Consider the following 16125-nt stretch of genomic DNA (forward strand, 5'->3'; position numbering starts at 1 on the left):
TCCTGCAGTGGTATGGAAGTGTTTTAAATGTGTTGTTTACAGAAGCAAGTATCATTTTTGAATGGTAGCAGAACATAATTACAATGTCAGTTTCCTAACTGAGTTTTCTGTAAATATTAGTGAATTCTTACAAGCTTCTGTTTTTTATTTCAATGCACAAGATGGGAAGCCCTGCAAGTTTCACAGTTTAAAGCTCAGTTTAAATCTCACAGGTGTCAGCAGAGCTTATCGTGTTGGACTAAGTGACCTCTGGAGAGCCATTACATCCAAATTGTTCTATGTTTCTGTTTATAGGAAACTGCTTTGAATGCTCCTGAGGTATTATGCTGCACGATTTTGTTATAGAAAGCCCAGAAAGGAATCTCACTTTACCTAAATACCGTTGTCCTTGTTTTCTACATGAACGCTCATACAACGGAGGATGACCTACCGCGTTATAGCACATATGACCTGCACTGTAGATAACACCTCACCTGTATTAGAAGTAGCAGATTTCAAAATTTAAAATCTCCGGGTTCCTGTACCTTTAGAAAAATTAGAGGTAGAGGAAAGGAGAAAAAGTACAAGACCAGAAAAAAAAGGTGAATTATTGGCAGAGAGGACAGTCTGTGGAGGTATGGAATTAAGCCTTTCAGGAAGAGACAAGTAGAATCAACGTCTCTGAAGTAAATCTCAAATACACAGAGTGAATCCATGACCACTGCATGCTATAAGCTGCCTAAATGCTGCTTACAGTTGTATGCAGGCATTGGGATTTGCTTCTGGTTTACATAGTTTCCTGCTTTCTCTGCTTAGAATGATAGAATTTCCCCTTGGAAAATGACTTCTTTGTAACATGGAGGGGTGATAGGTAAAAGGGAATGAGAAGAGCAGAGAATAGTTGTATGATTAATGCTCGCTTTGTAATTTAACTTAGTCGTATCATTCTTTGCCCTTAAAACCTCACCAATTTCACACCTGAATGTCATCAATACTTACTAAGGCTGTATCTGCTTTGACTGAGAGAAGAGATGAGAAAGGCAGCATTCGCTGAAATGTGTGCCTTTGTTGCTTGTGCTTCTATTTGGATTTTCACCTGTTAACAAATTCCTTCAGGCTTTTAAATCAAGATGTAGTTCATGGTCCCAAATCCAAGCCTACAGCATGAGAAGAGATAGATGTGGTCGTTGATTGTGTGATTTTTTTCCATCTCGGACCAGCAGTGCTAGGCCAGGATTAGCTTCTCTCTGCTGGAACCCCAAAGGGTTGTATAGTACTTGTAGGATACTTCATAGCAGATGACTGTGGCCGTGCTCCCTTTGTTTTACAGCTGTTCCTTAAACTTAGAGAATATTAAGACAGAGGTCAAATAGGTTTAAAAAGCTCTTAGCTGCCCATAACATGTGGTAAATAGGGAGATGTTTTTAACTAAGTGTATTTCAAAAACTGTTTCTTTTTCCTGTTTCTGCTGCTAAGTTTGTGTCTTTGTTGTCAAACTGATAACAGTTGTGCTTAAATGCTGTGGAAATTTTGATATTTATTATCAGAGTAGTATGTCAACCATTTTCACACTCATGGCAGTTCATTGTTGAGAAGTGAGTATTTTTGGTATCAGTATGAATTCCAGTTTTTGTCTGCTTAACATCACGTATTCCAGTCTGTTTTAAGCTCTTTCACATACTTCAGTTCAGCTCATGCTGTATTAGATCATCTGAGCCAATAGTTTTCAGTCTCTAGTACATGACCACTTAGTATTTTGATGGCCAATTCTGTCCGTTCGTATTTGGCAGTTCAGCGCTGTACCCAAGAGAAGAAATTGCTTTTCCTGAGCTTGCAAATTATATTCGTTTATTCCGGGCCTACTAACTTGGCTGCAGTTGCTCTTTATTGATGTTTTTCGGCAACTATAACAATTGTCTTAGATTAGCTTTTCCTTTTCAGAAGGCTGCCTGGTAGAAGTTCAAGCTGGAGAGTTTTCTCTTGACGTACTTGTCAAGTATCTAACTTCTTTTTTGTAATTTTCAAACTTTGTAGCCTTGAAATGTCTAATATAAGAAAATGAATTTCCTGTGAAGTGTTCCTTTGAGAACAAGAGAATACAATAGAACAAAACCAGAAGTCTGAATAGTAAGATGAATAGTTTCATATCCAAACATTGGCTGCTAAGATCCAGCTCAGATCTGATGTTCCCTAATTAGGTGGCCTTATGAGGAGAGCCAGCACTCAGGAGAAATGGCAAAAATAACCCTAACCCACTAAAGAAATCTACGGGAGCTCATTTCAATATGGAGATTTTAAACAATACATTCCATCTGTGGATTATAAGCTTCTGCTTTTGGTTTTGTTACTGTGTACATTCATTGATGAATCTCTCAACTGCTTGATGGCATCATTGTCAAATTACGTACCCCTCATAAAAGCAGAATTTCTACTCATCTTTCAAGTAAAAACAGGCAGAGCGAGCCTCTAAATTTAGGAGTTGGCTTTGTGCCAGCCCAAAGGAAGCTTGTCTATTTTTGAGCGTTACAATGTGATTAAGTTTTGTAGTAGGCTCACCAGTCCATTAAATCATGCTTTTGCAGCCACAGGCTTTCTGAATTTCATTTAATTTATATTTGCTTGTAGTGTTTTACTATTCTTATTATGCAGTTTTATTTAGAGTCACATTTAATTGGTTTCCAAAATCACTATCCAGATGGACTGAAATTAACATTGGCTATGAAAGTAATTATCAGAGGCTCTCCCATTTTGGTATAATGGCTAAAATATGCCAGTATTAGAAAATGTATCGTGTAATGTCTTTACAAATAGCTCTAAGTATAGAATGAAAACATAGTATGGTTTGGGTTGGAAGGGACCTTTAAGATCATGTAGTTCCAACCCCCTGCTATAGGCAGGGACACCTCTCACCCGATCAGGTTGCTCAAAGTCCCATCCAGCCCGGTCTTGAATGTTTCCAGGGAGGGAGCATCCACAACCTCACTGGGCAACCTGTTCCAGTGTCTCACCACCCTCACAGTAAAGAATTTCTAGTCTAAATCTGCCCTCTTCCACTTTAAACCCCTTATAGTTAGGAAAAAACGATAAGCTGGTAATGCTTTGACTTGGTAGCCCAATAATTTTCATTTCTGTGAAAAGGTTCTAGAGGATATACCCAACACCTCCAGTGTTTTTCAAAAGAGTTCAGGATGTGAGGGTGGCAATAGTTTGTTCTTTTAAAGAAGGGAAGGACTGGCTTCAAATTTCAAGGTAGTGAAAATTTGAAGATAATTCCTATGAGTTTCATTTTGCTTCCTCCTTTTTATTTTAGACTAGCTAGACCCAATTGGACTACTGCAGCTACTGACAGACCACTGCATTTGCCCCCTGATATTACAACATCCAATATTATTGTATATTCTTTATATCATCTTTCTTAAAATCATTTGAATATCAGTTTTCTAGAAAACTCCACAGAAGTGAACTCTTGTAGGTTTAAAGACTGTGAGGAAATATTACAGCTATCTGGAATGGGCACACACTGACCCCATGTATGCTTAGGAGCACAATTAATTAATCTAATTGCCTGCAGAAAAAGAATTGTTTGTGAGAAAACACTGGGAGGACAGAAGCGGTTCTGTGTTTCCTTCTTTTGACATTATCTGGAGTTTAGCTGACAGAAATCTTTAAAAACTCTTTGTACTTTCCAGTCTTTTCATTTGCTTCGAGCACTTAATGAAATAGGAGAACAGAAGACTGTAAAAGCAGGCAAAAGGTAATGAAAGAGATAAAGCCGTTCTGAAATAGAAGAAGAATGCTGAGCTTTATAGAGTGACTTGATTTTTCATATTTAAGATATTCTTAAGTAAATACTAAGCCAGAAATTTTTCCAGTAGCTGTGGCCTCTTGCTGCATCTGGGAGATGTGAGTTTTGTCCTATGCGCAGAAACACTAATCTCCCTTAAAAAAGTAAGTGTAAAATCCAATTTAGCACTCCCACTCACATTTAATTTGCTGTTTGACACAACTGAGGGGCTTGGGGGTCTTTTAAACCCGTAATAATAAAAAAAAGTCCTGTTTTCTTCCCTGCAAACAATTAGCCAGCTCCCACTGACAGCATCTTTTGCATCCTCCCGCACAATTTCCATCCCTCCTGGAGGTGCAGTATTAGCTGGAATGCTGGAGAGACTTTCAGAGAGCCAGAGGTCACGCTGGGGTGGGGATGGATGATGGGGAACTTCTGTCTCTGAAGAACTGCAGGAAATATTAAATTGGGAGTGTCGTCAGAAGAGTGGTTCCAAGGAAGTGTTTCAGCACTAATGAGGGGATACCTGCCACGTTTGGCTGAACTATACAGACAAGTATGAATGACAACTCTGCCTTGTTTTGCTGTTTTCCAGCTTTAGCAATTTGAGTGTAAATCCTCAGTTAACCTGCTTAAATTCCATTGTTACCCGTCACGAGCAAGAATTGTGGATATTAGTAGGAGGTTTCTTTTGAAAAGAAGAATAATGATATAATTAATATTGTTGACGTTTAAACATTTGTCATTATATTTCAGAGTTAATGATCCCTTAACCGATGTTCAGGTCTCCCAGAATCGTATTTCCAAGTTTCTCTTTTTTATATAGTTTGTATTTTGTGTTTTATTTTCAAGCTGCGTTGGAGGAAGATAATTTGTTACTGTTGGTTCATATTTGCGAGGTTGTCTTAGTAATATTGAAGTGCAGTTGGTAATGCAAATTCAGACCCGCCAGAACAGATAAAGGTTATCATGTGGCTTATGCAGGTTTGCTTTACCATGCAGTACTTTCTAAGCTGTTCCTCAGAAGGATGGAAATGAGAGAAGTTATGTAGATCTGGAGAGTTTCTAGAAAAACAGAAGAAGTCATTAGAGAGTCTTCAGAGGGAGCGTGCTTTTCCTGACACTCAGCGTGCATAATGAGATAGGAGAGAGAATGTGTCTTGTCTTCTTGCATCTCTTGTCACAAGCACTGACAAGAGGAGGCAGATATTGCTGTTTTCTTTTACTAAGCAACTCACAGGTGCACTGGGAAAAGTAAATTACCTTGGACCTTTCTAAAGAAGCTGCTCCATCCCAATAACATCCCTTCTGGATGGGCCACAGTGACTTAAGGGAATTCCGCACGTCCAGCTGTTTGACACTAGGGTGGCATGTCTGCCTTGAACCACTTGGAAGAAGAGCAGGGGAGAACTAGCAAAATGAGCTCGGTTTCCTATCTGGATTTACCAGGTCTGTGTTGCATTTGAAAGTGATCAAAGAGCAGAATGAGTAGATGGATTTTTGGGGTGGGAACTTGAGTGCTGTTGTGTGACAGCTGAGAGTGCTTCAGGCTCCTTCGCTCTCTTGCCCATGTAGGGGATGGAGGACTTGGATTAGGAGTAGGTGAAAGCAGATTTTTTTTTTTTTGTCTTAGCAGGAAAACAAGGACAGAATGAATAGATTCTTTTTGATTGTCTGGCCTTGACAGTGGGCTGTGTTGAGGGAAGAGAGCTATTGTCTTTTGAAGTATTAAGGAGAAATTCTGTTCTACATGTATTTTGTTTCTCATTTTAGGAAAAAAAAAATTGATTTTTAGACAGGAACATCAGATACATAGGGGGTTTGGAAGCTAGGGTGAGAAAGAGATCGTGCTGTGAGGAGTAGAAAGAAATCTAACCGTGAGGAGAGCTTGGAGATGCCCCAGCTGCATCCAGGAGTCCCTGGGAGGTTCTTAAGCGGGAGCTCTGTCTTATTCTTCTTTTCCTGTGCTTCAGTTTTCTTTAAGTTGAGCCATCTGCTGCAGTACTTTTGAATTTTTTTTTTTCCCCTCACGAGTTTTGGATAGTTTTCCAATATGTCATCTGTGAGATTCTTCTGCCCCAGATCTGTTATTGCCATGGAGGAAATAGATTTCATTGTAAACTGAGTAGGTCAACCATACATTGAAACATGTTGACTGTAAGGGTTCTCCATAAGCTGGTCATTATGAAGATGTGGCCGTTAGGTCTTAGTGCACTGATGTAGTGCAGGGAAAAAGCATAAAGGAATTTTTCTCATTAACACTTTTAATTAACTTTTAATTGATTCTTAGGAAGATAAATGGCTTCATAATAATGTCTTAAAATTAGCACCTTCACTGGAGTTACTCATTCGTGGGTATTTCCCCAGCGTTCTTATAGCAAAACATAAAATTCTCATGTCTTCTTAGTTGTGTGTAGCCACACTTCCAAAGTCAGACGAATGAAAATACCTTTCTCACAGAATGGCCTTGTTAAATTTACATGACCCTATTCATCATGCCTTAATTTAATTAAGAGGATGGAAAACAACTGGTCAACATCGAAATTGTGCTCTAGTGCCTCTAGGAATAATGAGTATGAATTGTGTCCGTCCTTATCAGCGCAGTTACATAATCATCACAGTTGCTTAGCTGATGCTGAAACCTGAGGCTTAGGTCCATTCAGGAGAGACAATACCAACTGGACAGAATTGCAAAAAAAAATTGCAATCACCAGCATCTTCTGCATGTAGAAGAGTGAGCGTGAAATTTGATTATGTTGATTTGAAGAACACGATACATAAACTGTTGAAACTGAAGTAGGTCTTCAGAGAGCAATGACTAAAACATCACGAGATTTAGCAAACCTTAATTTAAATGAACGTTTTTAATGAATTTGTCCATTCTAGCTGACTGCTACATTTGCCTACGCATGGATTCTGTAATGATTGGCATGTGTGTAACACCTGAATCACAGCATATAATAAAAAATGTGCAGTATGCATTAAAACTTGGTACTTATTTTGTTTCTTTAGGCTACAGACCCGGATGCTGGTGTTAATGGTCAAGTTCATTACAGTCTGGCAAACTTCAAGAATCTTTTTCGAATCACTTCAAATGGCAGCATATACACAGCAGTTAAGCTGAACAGAGAAGTACGAGACTATTACGAACTTATTGTTGAAGCAACAGATGGAGCTGTGGACCCTCGCCGTTCAACACTAACTTTAGCAATCAAGGTGCTGGATATTGATGACAACAGCCCTGTTTTTACAAATGCTTCCTACTCTGTCTTGGTGCCTGAAAATCTACCACCCGGCACTGTCTTCCTTCAGATAGAGGTAAGAAAGTAGTGGCTGTCCAGGGAAGAGACCAAGAACAGAAGTTCGTGTTGAGTCTTGCCCTGAATCTTGTGCTCATTTCACATGGCACGTTTTAATTTAATAACCTCCAATGGATTATTACGCAGTAGTATTAAGTACTGGAATAACGTAACAAAATGTATTTGCATTTCCTCTAAAATGGATTTTGTTTGCTTTGAAGTATTCTTTCTTTTTCTGTATGGCATGCTCTAGGCGAAAGATGTTGATCTTGGTTCTAATGTTACCTATCGAATCCGGACGCAGGAAGCACTGGAGTATTTTGCACTGAACAAGTATACGGGCGAGTTATCACTTCTGAAGTCCTTGGATTATGAGTCATTCTCTGACACAGATGCAACTTTCACCTTCCTTGTGGAAGCCTTCGACAGCAAGGGCACTATGCCTCCAGGTCTTGCTACCGTCACAGTGAGGGTAAAGGTAAGAGCAGCACTGGTTGGTTGATAGCATCTTATCCTTTTTGTTACAAAACATCTTAACAGCCCTTACAGGTGTCCCAGTGACATGCAGGAGCACAGTAGCACTATTTCTGCTTTCCTGCTTTTTCACTCGCGGGAAGCTACTGCCTTTTTCTGGCAGCAACTTGTTCTGTTAAACATACGCTTTATAACTGCTATAATTGCTTTGCTATTTGCAATTACATAGTTAAATCTTGGTTCATAGATCTATGAAGTACAGGAATAGCTGACAAACATGAAAACATTTAATCTCTTAGAACTGCCAGAAGATTGAAATAAGTACCTAATAGAATTGTTTGCAAAAATGACACCATTATGTTTCATTTAAAGCTCTCATAAATTGTAATATTATGAACCATTCAGGTGTATTGAATGCTGATGTAGCACACTAAGTTTTATATTTTAGTTTCAGCTTCTTGAAAATACAGAGCTGCAAAGAAATAGGCTTATTCGGTGATCTTGTGCTATGAATCATCTTTATGCCATGAGTTACATCACCTCTGTTTCTGCTGTCTCACCATTAACAGGGGGATAATGGTTTTCTCCTTAGTAAGGATCCATGTGTTTGTAGCAGAGGTAGTAGCGTTCTGCCAGTCTGCTGTTGGTTGATGTGCTCGTGCCCAAGGATAGTTGACATCCTCTGAAGCATGTTCCCTTGTGTTTATGGTGATGCAGTTATGGAGACAGTCAGACAAATCCTTCTGTCTGGTTGCTTCCTGTATTCATTTGTTTATTTTTACTTTGTTGGTGATGTGGGAGAGAAGGGACTTTAATGTCTGGTATTTCAGCTATGAAGCAAAAATTGCAACAGGAGCAAAAGCGCGTCTCAGAAATGTGAACTTCAGTACCTGGCAACTTCAGTGTATATGTAAGTCTGCACAAAGTATTCAGCTTGTATTCATCAGTTTGTGGTTCAGCTTAATTGTGTGTCTACAGATGCTATGGGTTGCTGATGCTGAGTAGTTCTGTAGGTCTCTACTGCACTCAGTATTATTCCAGGGACAGCAAATATGTCAGATTATTAGCATTGAGGGCGACATAAGAAGGCTTTTAAAATACCTCTCTGTCTCTGCAAAAATTTTGATGCAGTGCTTCTGCTTACCAATTAGTCTGCCCTCTGAACCACTGGTTTCCAAGAGAGTCATAGCAAAAAATAGCTTTTGACATCATTCTATGAGCCTTTGCTTATGTTTCTACAGAGGAAGTTGCTCAAACCTTCATTTTTTCTAGAAGAACCTTTTCCCAAGCACAGTGATTTTTTGCAAGAATCAAGTTCTGTTTTGTTTTGATATTACGGTAGCTATTCTCAAATAAGAATGTATTCAGAGAAAAGCTGCAATTCTGTTTTGTCTCAGTGTTGTGGACAGAATGGGACCTGAAAATGAAGACAAACAGGTTATATTTTGCATGAGAAAGGAAGAGGAGGAGGGGAAGAATGAAGAAAAGAGATAGAAGAAAACAGCAAAGGATTGACTATTGTACTCTGCACAGGGCTGACTTTTTCAACCCATCAATTATGTCAACTGAGTAACTGCAGAGTTAAGATGATGTGTAGGTCCCAGCCATGCGTGGTTGGTAGGAGAGTCAGTGGCTGGTAGGAGCTGTCAGTGACTCTCAAGTGTGGGGAAGGGCTTGTGGAAAAAACTGTTTAATATCTCACTTTGCTGGACAGATGCCATTAATGGGTGTGTATCAGAGAGGTGCTAAAGATTTAGAATCTTGGTTAGAAAGAAAGGTCTAGAAAGAAAATACTGGATTAGTTTGAGGCTATGGAGGAATTTCACTTAAATTCAGAATTTTGGGGGGAGGGGGGAGAAGGGAATTGAAATCAGAACCGTGTGTGAAATAAGAAGCATCTCTAGGAGGACAACTAGAATGGTTGATTCAAGAGCAGCTGGGCAAGAACAAGGAGTGCAGCTGGCCTTTAGGTTTGAGAAGCAATGGAAAAGTAACAGTACACTGCAATGTAGTTTGGGTTTGTTCTCATCTGCCCTTGTTAAGAAGGAAGAAAGCTAGCATGCCTTGACTGGGGATGAAAAGTCCAGATCAGTGCTGAGAAGGTGCAGGACTGAAGCCCTCCTGAGAAGTGTTCATGTTGCACAGGGCCAATGTCAGTGCATCGTGGCAAGCTGACAGAATGCTGATCTCTGGTCAGCAGCTTGGTGAGGATGTTTACAGGATACTGACTCTGGCCTCAGATCTTGAATGCACGGTGGCATAAATGATGCTGTATTGCCCTAGCCTAGCCCTCACTTGTCTATCTGCAGTCATAACTGCGGTCTGACCTGTTGCGGTAGGGCATAACTGAATTGATAAGTCCTGATGAGCACATTTGTTGTTTCATGGGTGTGGTTTATATTGTTTGAGTGAAGACGTCTGCGCAGGGAATTATAGGGGTTTTAAAGCTGGCAAAAATTGCCAGACAGGCTCCTAGCTCAGAACCTGTGTGTGGGGATAGGGTGCTTCTGTGTGGGAATGCACATCCTCCTGCCACAGCTCTGCAGGCATCGTTCCTTCTGAGCCTGCGTGCTCCGGAATAGGAGTGCGGTGTGTTCTTCTTGCTTGTAAATGTGCTTTCACTTTATTTAGATTAGAGCAATTTCTTTAGTACAGCATGCGTGACCCTAAATAGAAAATAAACCAAGTGCATGTCTATTGTAGTCCCCATTATATTTATGCAGCTTGCAGACTTTAACTCAGAACTGACTTAAGAGAAAACCAGAAGCCAGCAGTAAGGCAATGTAAGGACCAAGCAGGGAATTTATGTAACCATGAGGGATGCAGTCCTTTGGGGCCTGTTCTCCTCTATTAACATTCGTCATTTTTAACAGCCCAGCTTTAAATAGGGAGCATTATATTTTTTCCTCTGCTATAAGGTTCTGTTAACCAACTATGTACAACATCTGATGGTGTCGTCTATTATTTATGTGATGTAAAAGTGAATGAGCAGCAGTGCAGTGTACCCATAATCACACAGATCTCTGTAGCTGGGAGGAGGGTGAATACATGCTGTGACTTTCTTTAGACACTCAGCCTTTGGCATGACAAGTTACAAATAGTTTATATTAACCTTCCCTGAACTTGATCAAAGCACAGACTGCAAAACAACTTAATCTGTTACCTGCACGTCACTGTTGAAATACATTCTTTGCTGCTGCTGCAGCCAAGTGGCCCTTTACAATGTATGACTTGGACTCTTTATTCAGAGGAAATTGAAGGTAAATTAAAGAGCTTTGTGTTTAATAAGGAAATGCATCCTGCACTGACTATGCCTGTAAAAAGCTGTATTTAGCCAGAAAGTAGTAGTATTAGCCTCCTTAAAACAAAATTTCCTTTATTTCCTTCTCTGGTTTCCTGTTTTATGAATCAGTTGCTGTTGTATTGTTTCTGGTGTTACTGTCGAGGAAGGATGTAAGCAGCATGGAGTTCCTTTTGCCAGATAAAATTATAAACAAAAAGCAAAATAACAATAAAGAAACAAACAGAAAAGCCACACAGCTTTGTCTGTAGCCTCACACAGCCTGAGGTTTTTCATTTTTCTTCAGTTTTCAGATTTGTCTTGCTTCTTATATAGCTTTTCACCCTAACTGGAAGGTCCTAATGAGTCGTCTTATCTTGGGGTGGATCGAGAGATTGCACAAGCGTTCATTCTCGTTAATTGATAATTGTAAGCTAGTCTGTAATCAACAACACAAAACTTAATTTGTTTTGTTAATGTAGATATATATATGAATATATGTATAAAATTAAGCAACTTAGAAGCAGTTCTTCAGGTCTTGAAAATGTAGCTTAAGAAATGAAAATGCAAGCAACTCCAAGAGACAATTTCTTTGTCTGTTGAGGCCTCATTTCTCTCATTATGTTAACAGCAGAGCTTTGCATTTGTGTGGAGTCTGAGAGAGCTGAATTATCTGCTAAGGGTGTCTGTAGTGCATATTGCACTTTAAAACACCCTCTCACAATATAAATGTTTCCAAGTATTGGGAGAAGTGGGATCATTACTGTTCAAATGGTGTGCTTATATTAGGATTTACTGTGGTGGTAGAGCTGCTTCAGAGAAAAAAAGACTGAGGGTTTTTTTCTTTTTCACACTGCTATTAAATGAATAATGTGTTCCTAAATGTACATGGTAAGAATCTTTGTACTATGGGGCCTGTAAGCAGCTTGCATGTTATGACCTTCTCTTATCAGTAGTACCATCGTTATTTTTTTGTATCAGTTTGTCTCTTTCTTGTTTATTATAATTGCTTTTTCCTCCTCCTTCTGTAATCTGGGAAAAGATTACTGTTTCTTTTTCAAGTAGAGTATATGGTATAATGCAGCCATTAGCTCTGGTTGGTGATTCAAAGTGATAAAGCAACATGAATGCATAAAAACTGATCTGTATGTTTCCAGTAATGTTCTATTACAATTCTACCAGCAAAACAATTCATGTAATTCCTGCTGTGCCTTGATCCCAGTGGGCTGTTATTATAGAATGCATTTCCAGATGTGATAAACCTGACTATACCCATTTGTCCAAAGGGACGGTGAATTCCCAAATTTCAGCTGTCAAATTAATTTTCCAAGGGAAGTACAACACTGAGAAGATTCGCCACTTGAAATACTCCTCCTGCTTCTCTGCGAGAGAGGTTGGAGGCTTTGGGAGCTCACTTCATTTGTTCTCACTGTTGTCAGATGATTCACTTTTCCATTGGAGATTGGAGCCATGCTTTGGTTTTGTTTTTTTTTCCTGTCACTGCTTTTAGTAGTTGTATGTCTACAACAAATTGAGTCATCTGGGATTTCATACAATCTTTTGGATTTGTTTTTTTTTTTTTTTTTTTTTAACTCTCAAAAGATCCTTTTATGATCCTTGTGCCAGAGCACAGCTCGAACCGACTAGGATAAGTGCCCGCCTAGAATTGTTGCTTGTAAGCTGAGAGAGTCTCCTGTGTCAAGTGGCCATTAGTGGCTGTCTTGCAGTCAGGTTAAGAATCCCTAGTGGCAGGAGAACTGCCACCCAATCTTCAGTCCTAAATACATGGAGAGCTAACATGAGGCTGCTCGGGAAATCAGTGGCGAAGTACCCTGGGAAACCTGGTTTTGTGGAGGCATTGGGGAACCCAGTTGGTGTCATCTTTTTGCATGTCAGTAAAGCTTTCAGTACTGTTTCTGGACCAAACGCCCAGCATACAGCTAGACACAGCCATTATGAGATGGATGGGTGAGCAATAGGCTTGACAAGTCAGGCTCATAGGGGCAACAGTGAACGGGGCTACACCAGCCTGGTGGCCAGTCAGTAGTGGCATTTTGCAGGGCTCAATTTTAGGGCCAGTTCTCTTCAATGTATTCATCAGTGACTTGGGTGCACTGCTCAAATTAAGTTTGCAGGTGGCACCGAACTGGGAGGAGCAATCAACTCCCTTGACAGTAGAGAGGCCTTGCAAAGATCTAGACAAATAGGAGGTCGGGGCGTTCACCAACTGCGTGAAGATCTGGGCAGTCTGTTCTATGCCCAGCCACCCTCTGGTGCAGAACTTCTCCCCAACCACCCCCCCCAACAACCTAAGTTTTGAATCACAATACACAGGAACATAATTTTTGGCTTTTCAGTGGAAGCTTCACTTGGGTCTTGTTCCTAATGAGCACATGATCAGCAGTATATCACTGGTGAGATTCCATGTTTTGGTGATTGAATTACAATAATAATGAATATTTGCTGTCGGAATGCAGGTAATGAAGGATACGTAAAAATGAAATACACTAGTGAATCAGTGAAGGTCAAACATGTCACCAGCTTCTAATATGCCTACAATAAAATTTAGTAATGCTTTCTCAAATTTACATCTGTAAATTAATGTTTCCTTTCTAACATGTAAAAAAAACCCCAAACATTTCTCATTGTATAATGGGGCAGTCCAGCACAGTGGCAGCCCACGTACAAGAAGGCTCAAAAATAAAAAGGACTTGTATTGCCTTCAAAATGTAACTGCTTATTTTTCTCTTCTCTTATGACTTCAACGTCACAGTGGGAAGTGTTGGACTGCAGTCCAGTGAACAGATATGTTTTTTCCATCCCAGCTTACCTGTTCAATCACCTGCTGAAATCATTTATTGCCTCGTACATTCCACTATGAACATTATTCCTTAATTTATGTTATGAACTATTTGAAGGCTTGCTGAACACTAAATGTGAGTTCACACAGTTTGTTGCTTTATTCTGTCAGTGTCATCACAAAGATTGTAAACTTGCTGCTGAAAGTCACTCAGCACTGCTTGATTCTCCAACCTCAGTCCTTGTGTGTTAGCATGAGGTTGATACTGAAATCCAAAAGTTAATTCTGTTACTTACTCCAGTAATTTTCAAGTACTGGCTTATGTCATTGTAATTAAAGGAAATAGAAAATTAAAGTAATACACTGGCAAATGAAAATGTAGGATCCTGAAGAAGGGTTTGCTAGCAAACACTGGGGTGTACCTTGAGGGAATGAGTATACTGGTGAGATGCATGAAACTCAAAGGAACTCAGAAAATGTGTCATGTTGATTAAAATAGGCATAGAAAACGGCATAGAGTGGCAAGGGACTTAGAGTTTTTGGTGCTTCAGTGTCTGTTGATCTTTGTGGTTTTTTTTAGTCACAACTTTGAAGGGATGCTCTTACATATCAGTTGGAAGTAATAACAGAATATTTTTTAGTGCTTATGTGACTATTGATAATAAATATCCCAATGCATCTGGAAAACCAGTTTTAGAGCTAAGCATCACTGAGTTGAGTTACAAGTATAATTTTTTTGCCATTATATTTATCATATGTGCTGGGAAGTATAAATTGTTCTGCGTTCACCTTGCCATCAATTACTGAAACTGACAAAATGAAAGCACAAATTATATGGGAATGAGAGTTGACAGTACCTTGAAAAGAGTTGTCCTACCTCAGTGATTACAAGTCATTGCACAGTTACTCATTTCTAATCCCTCCGCACTCTATTTGAAAGGCTAGGTAGACCTAGTTGGGTGGTATTTTGTTGCTGTGTATCACTCCACAGAAATATATGGATAAATTACAATGGATGACCAGTGTTATTAACTTAAATGAGTCATTTAGCTGACAGATGAGAGTTTGCTTAAAATCTTGCAAGCTGCACTATTTCTGATACAAGCCAGGATGCAATTGGCCTTCCTGACCACCTGGGCACACTGCTGGCTCATGTTCTGCTGGCTGTTGACTAACTCCTCCAGATCCCTTTCTGCCACACAGCTTCACAGCCATTCTGCTCCAGGCCTGTAGCACTGTATGGGGTTGTTGTGACCAAAGCGCAGGACCCAGAACTTGGTCTTGTTGAACCGCATACAATGGATGCGGACCACAGATTCAGCCCCTCCAGATCCCCCTTCAGAGCTTTGCTACCTTCAGGCAGATTGACTTCCTCCCAACTTGATGTTGTCTGCTAACTTACTGAGGATGCACTCAATCCTCTTGTTCAGGTCATTAATAAAGACACTGAACAGGAGAGGCCCCAACACCAACCCCTGGGGAACACCAATGATGACTGGTCACCAGCTGGATTTAACTCCATTCACCACCATTCTTGGTGCCTGGCCCTCCAGCCAGTTCCTTTCCCAGCAAAGACTGTACCTGTCCAACCCACATGATGCCAGCTCCTCCAGGAGAATACTGTGGGAGACAGTGTCTGGATGTTTAAATGAAAAGTTAATCTTCTGGTAATGGGATTTCGTGTGAATAACATCTGCGTTTTCCTTCAGGAAGATAAAACTCCATTGTGAGAATAATCTGCTAAAGTTACGACATAAATTCTCACTTATTTCAATCCTGAAATCTGTGACTCCAAATCCGGAGGCCCCCATGGGGCTGAAATGAAGGGTCCTGGAACTAAGGGCAGGGTGCTGGAGGGAGGCTGAGCTGTGGGTACCCTTAGGGCTGTGAGATCTTATGGCTTCAGGGGAGATTTTCATTCTCCTTAATAAAGTATTTTGAACTTTGCAATGAGCAACATCTTTCCGTGGCCAGAGAAAAACTCAAGAGGAATAATGGTTGCCAAGTACTTCGATATAAAAAGAAAAGAATGGTTTGTAGAAGAAAGTTTAAAGGGGGAGAGTAGAGGAATGTTTTTCCAAACACCCAAACGTGGTGTTTGGAAATCCCTGCTGGTTACTGAATGCTTGGAGGCAGCTTGGATGGGAAGCCACCAGCTCTGAGCTCTGGTAATATGCACATAGACTTAGTTGGCAGATGTTCAAAACAAAATGACAGCAGAAAATTAAGTGTATTGATAACTGGAGAAAAATGGAGAAAGTATGCAAGTTTTCATGTGACATCAGTTATGTTTTGAAGTAAACTTCCTTGCTTGTGTTTGAATTGCTTATGTTTGAATTGCTTATGTTTGAATTATGTTACTATACATTTAATTTTCGGGGAAGTAGGAACCACTTTAAAATACGGCTGTTTTTTTTTCTATTTATTACATATCATAAAAGCCTGTAGACTGCAAAAGGATCTGTAAATGCCTAATATGCATTTATTAGCTCAGATAACATCCTGTCAT

The 16125-nt window shown here is 39.9% G+C and overlaps 1 protein-coding gene across 8 annotated transcripts in view; it reads left to right on the forward strand.

Moving 5' to 3' along the window:
- Window positions 1-16125, forward strand: part of PCDH15 (protocadherin related 15) — a 990968-nt gene that overhangs the window by 874010 nt on the left and 100833 nt on the right. For all 8 annotated transcript variants that reach the window (XM_046942815.1, XM_046942814.1, XM_046942813.1 and 5 more), the window contains 2 exons: window positions 6776-7081; window positions 7316-7540. In XM_046942815.1, the coding sequence (XP_046798771.1) occupies window positions 6776-7081; window positions 7316-7540 (531 nt within the window). The remainder of the gene's footprint in view (window positions 1-6775; window positions 7082-7315; window positions 7541-16125) is intronic.

Source organism: Gallus gallus, chromosome 6, assembly GCF_016699485.2.
Source record: "Gallus gallus isolate bGalGal1 chromosome 6, bGalGal1.mat.broiler.GRCg7b, whole genome shotgun sequence".
Lineage (NCBI taxonomy): Eukaryota > Metazoa > Chordata > Aves > Galliformes > Phasianidae > Gallus > Gallus gallus.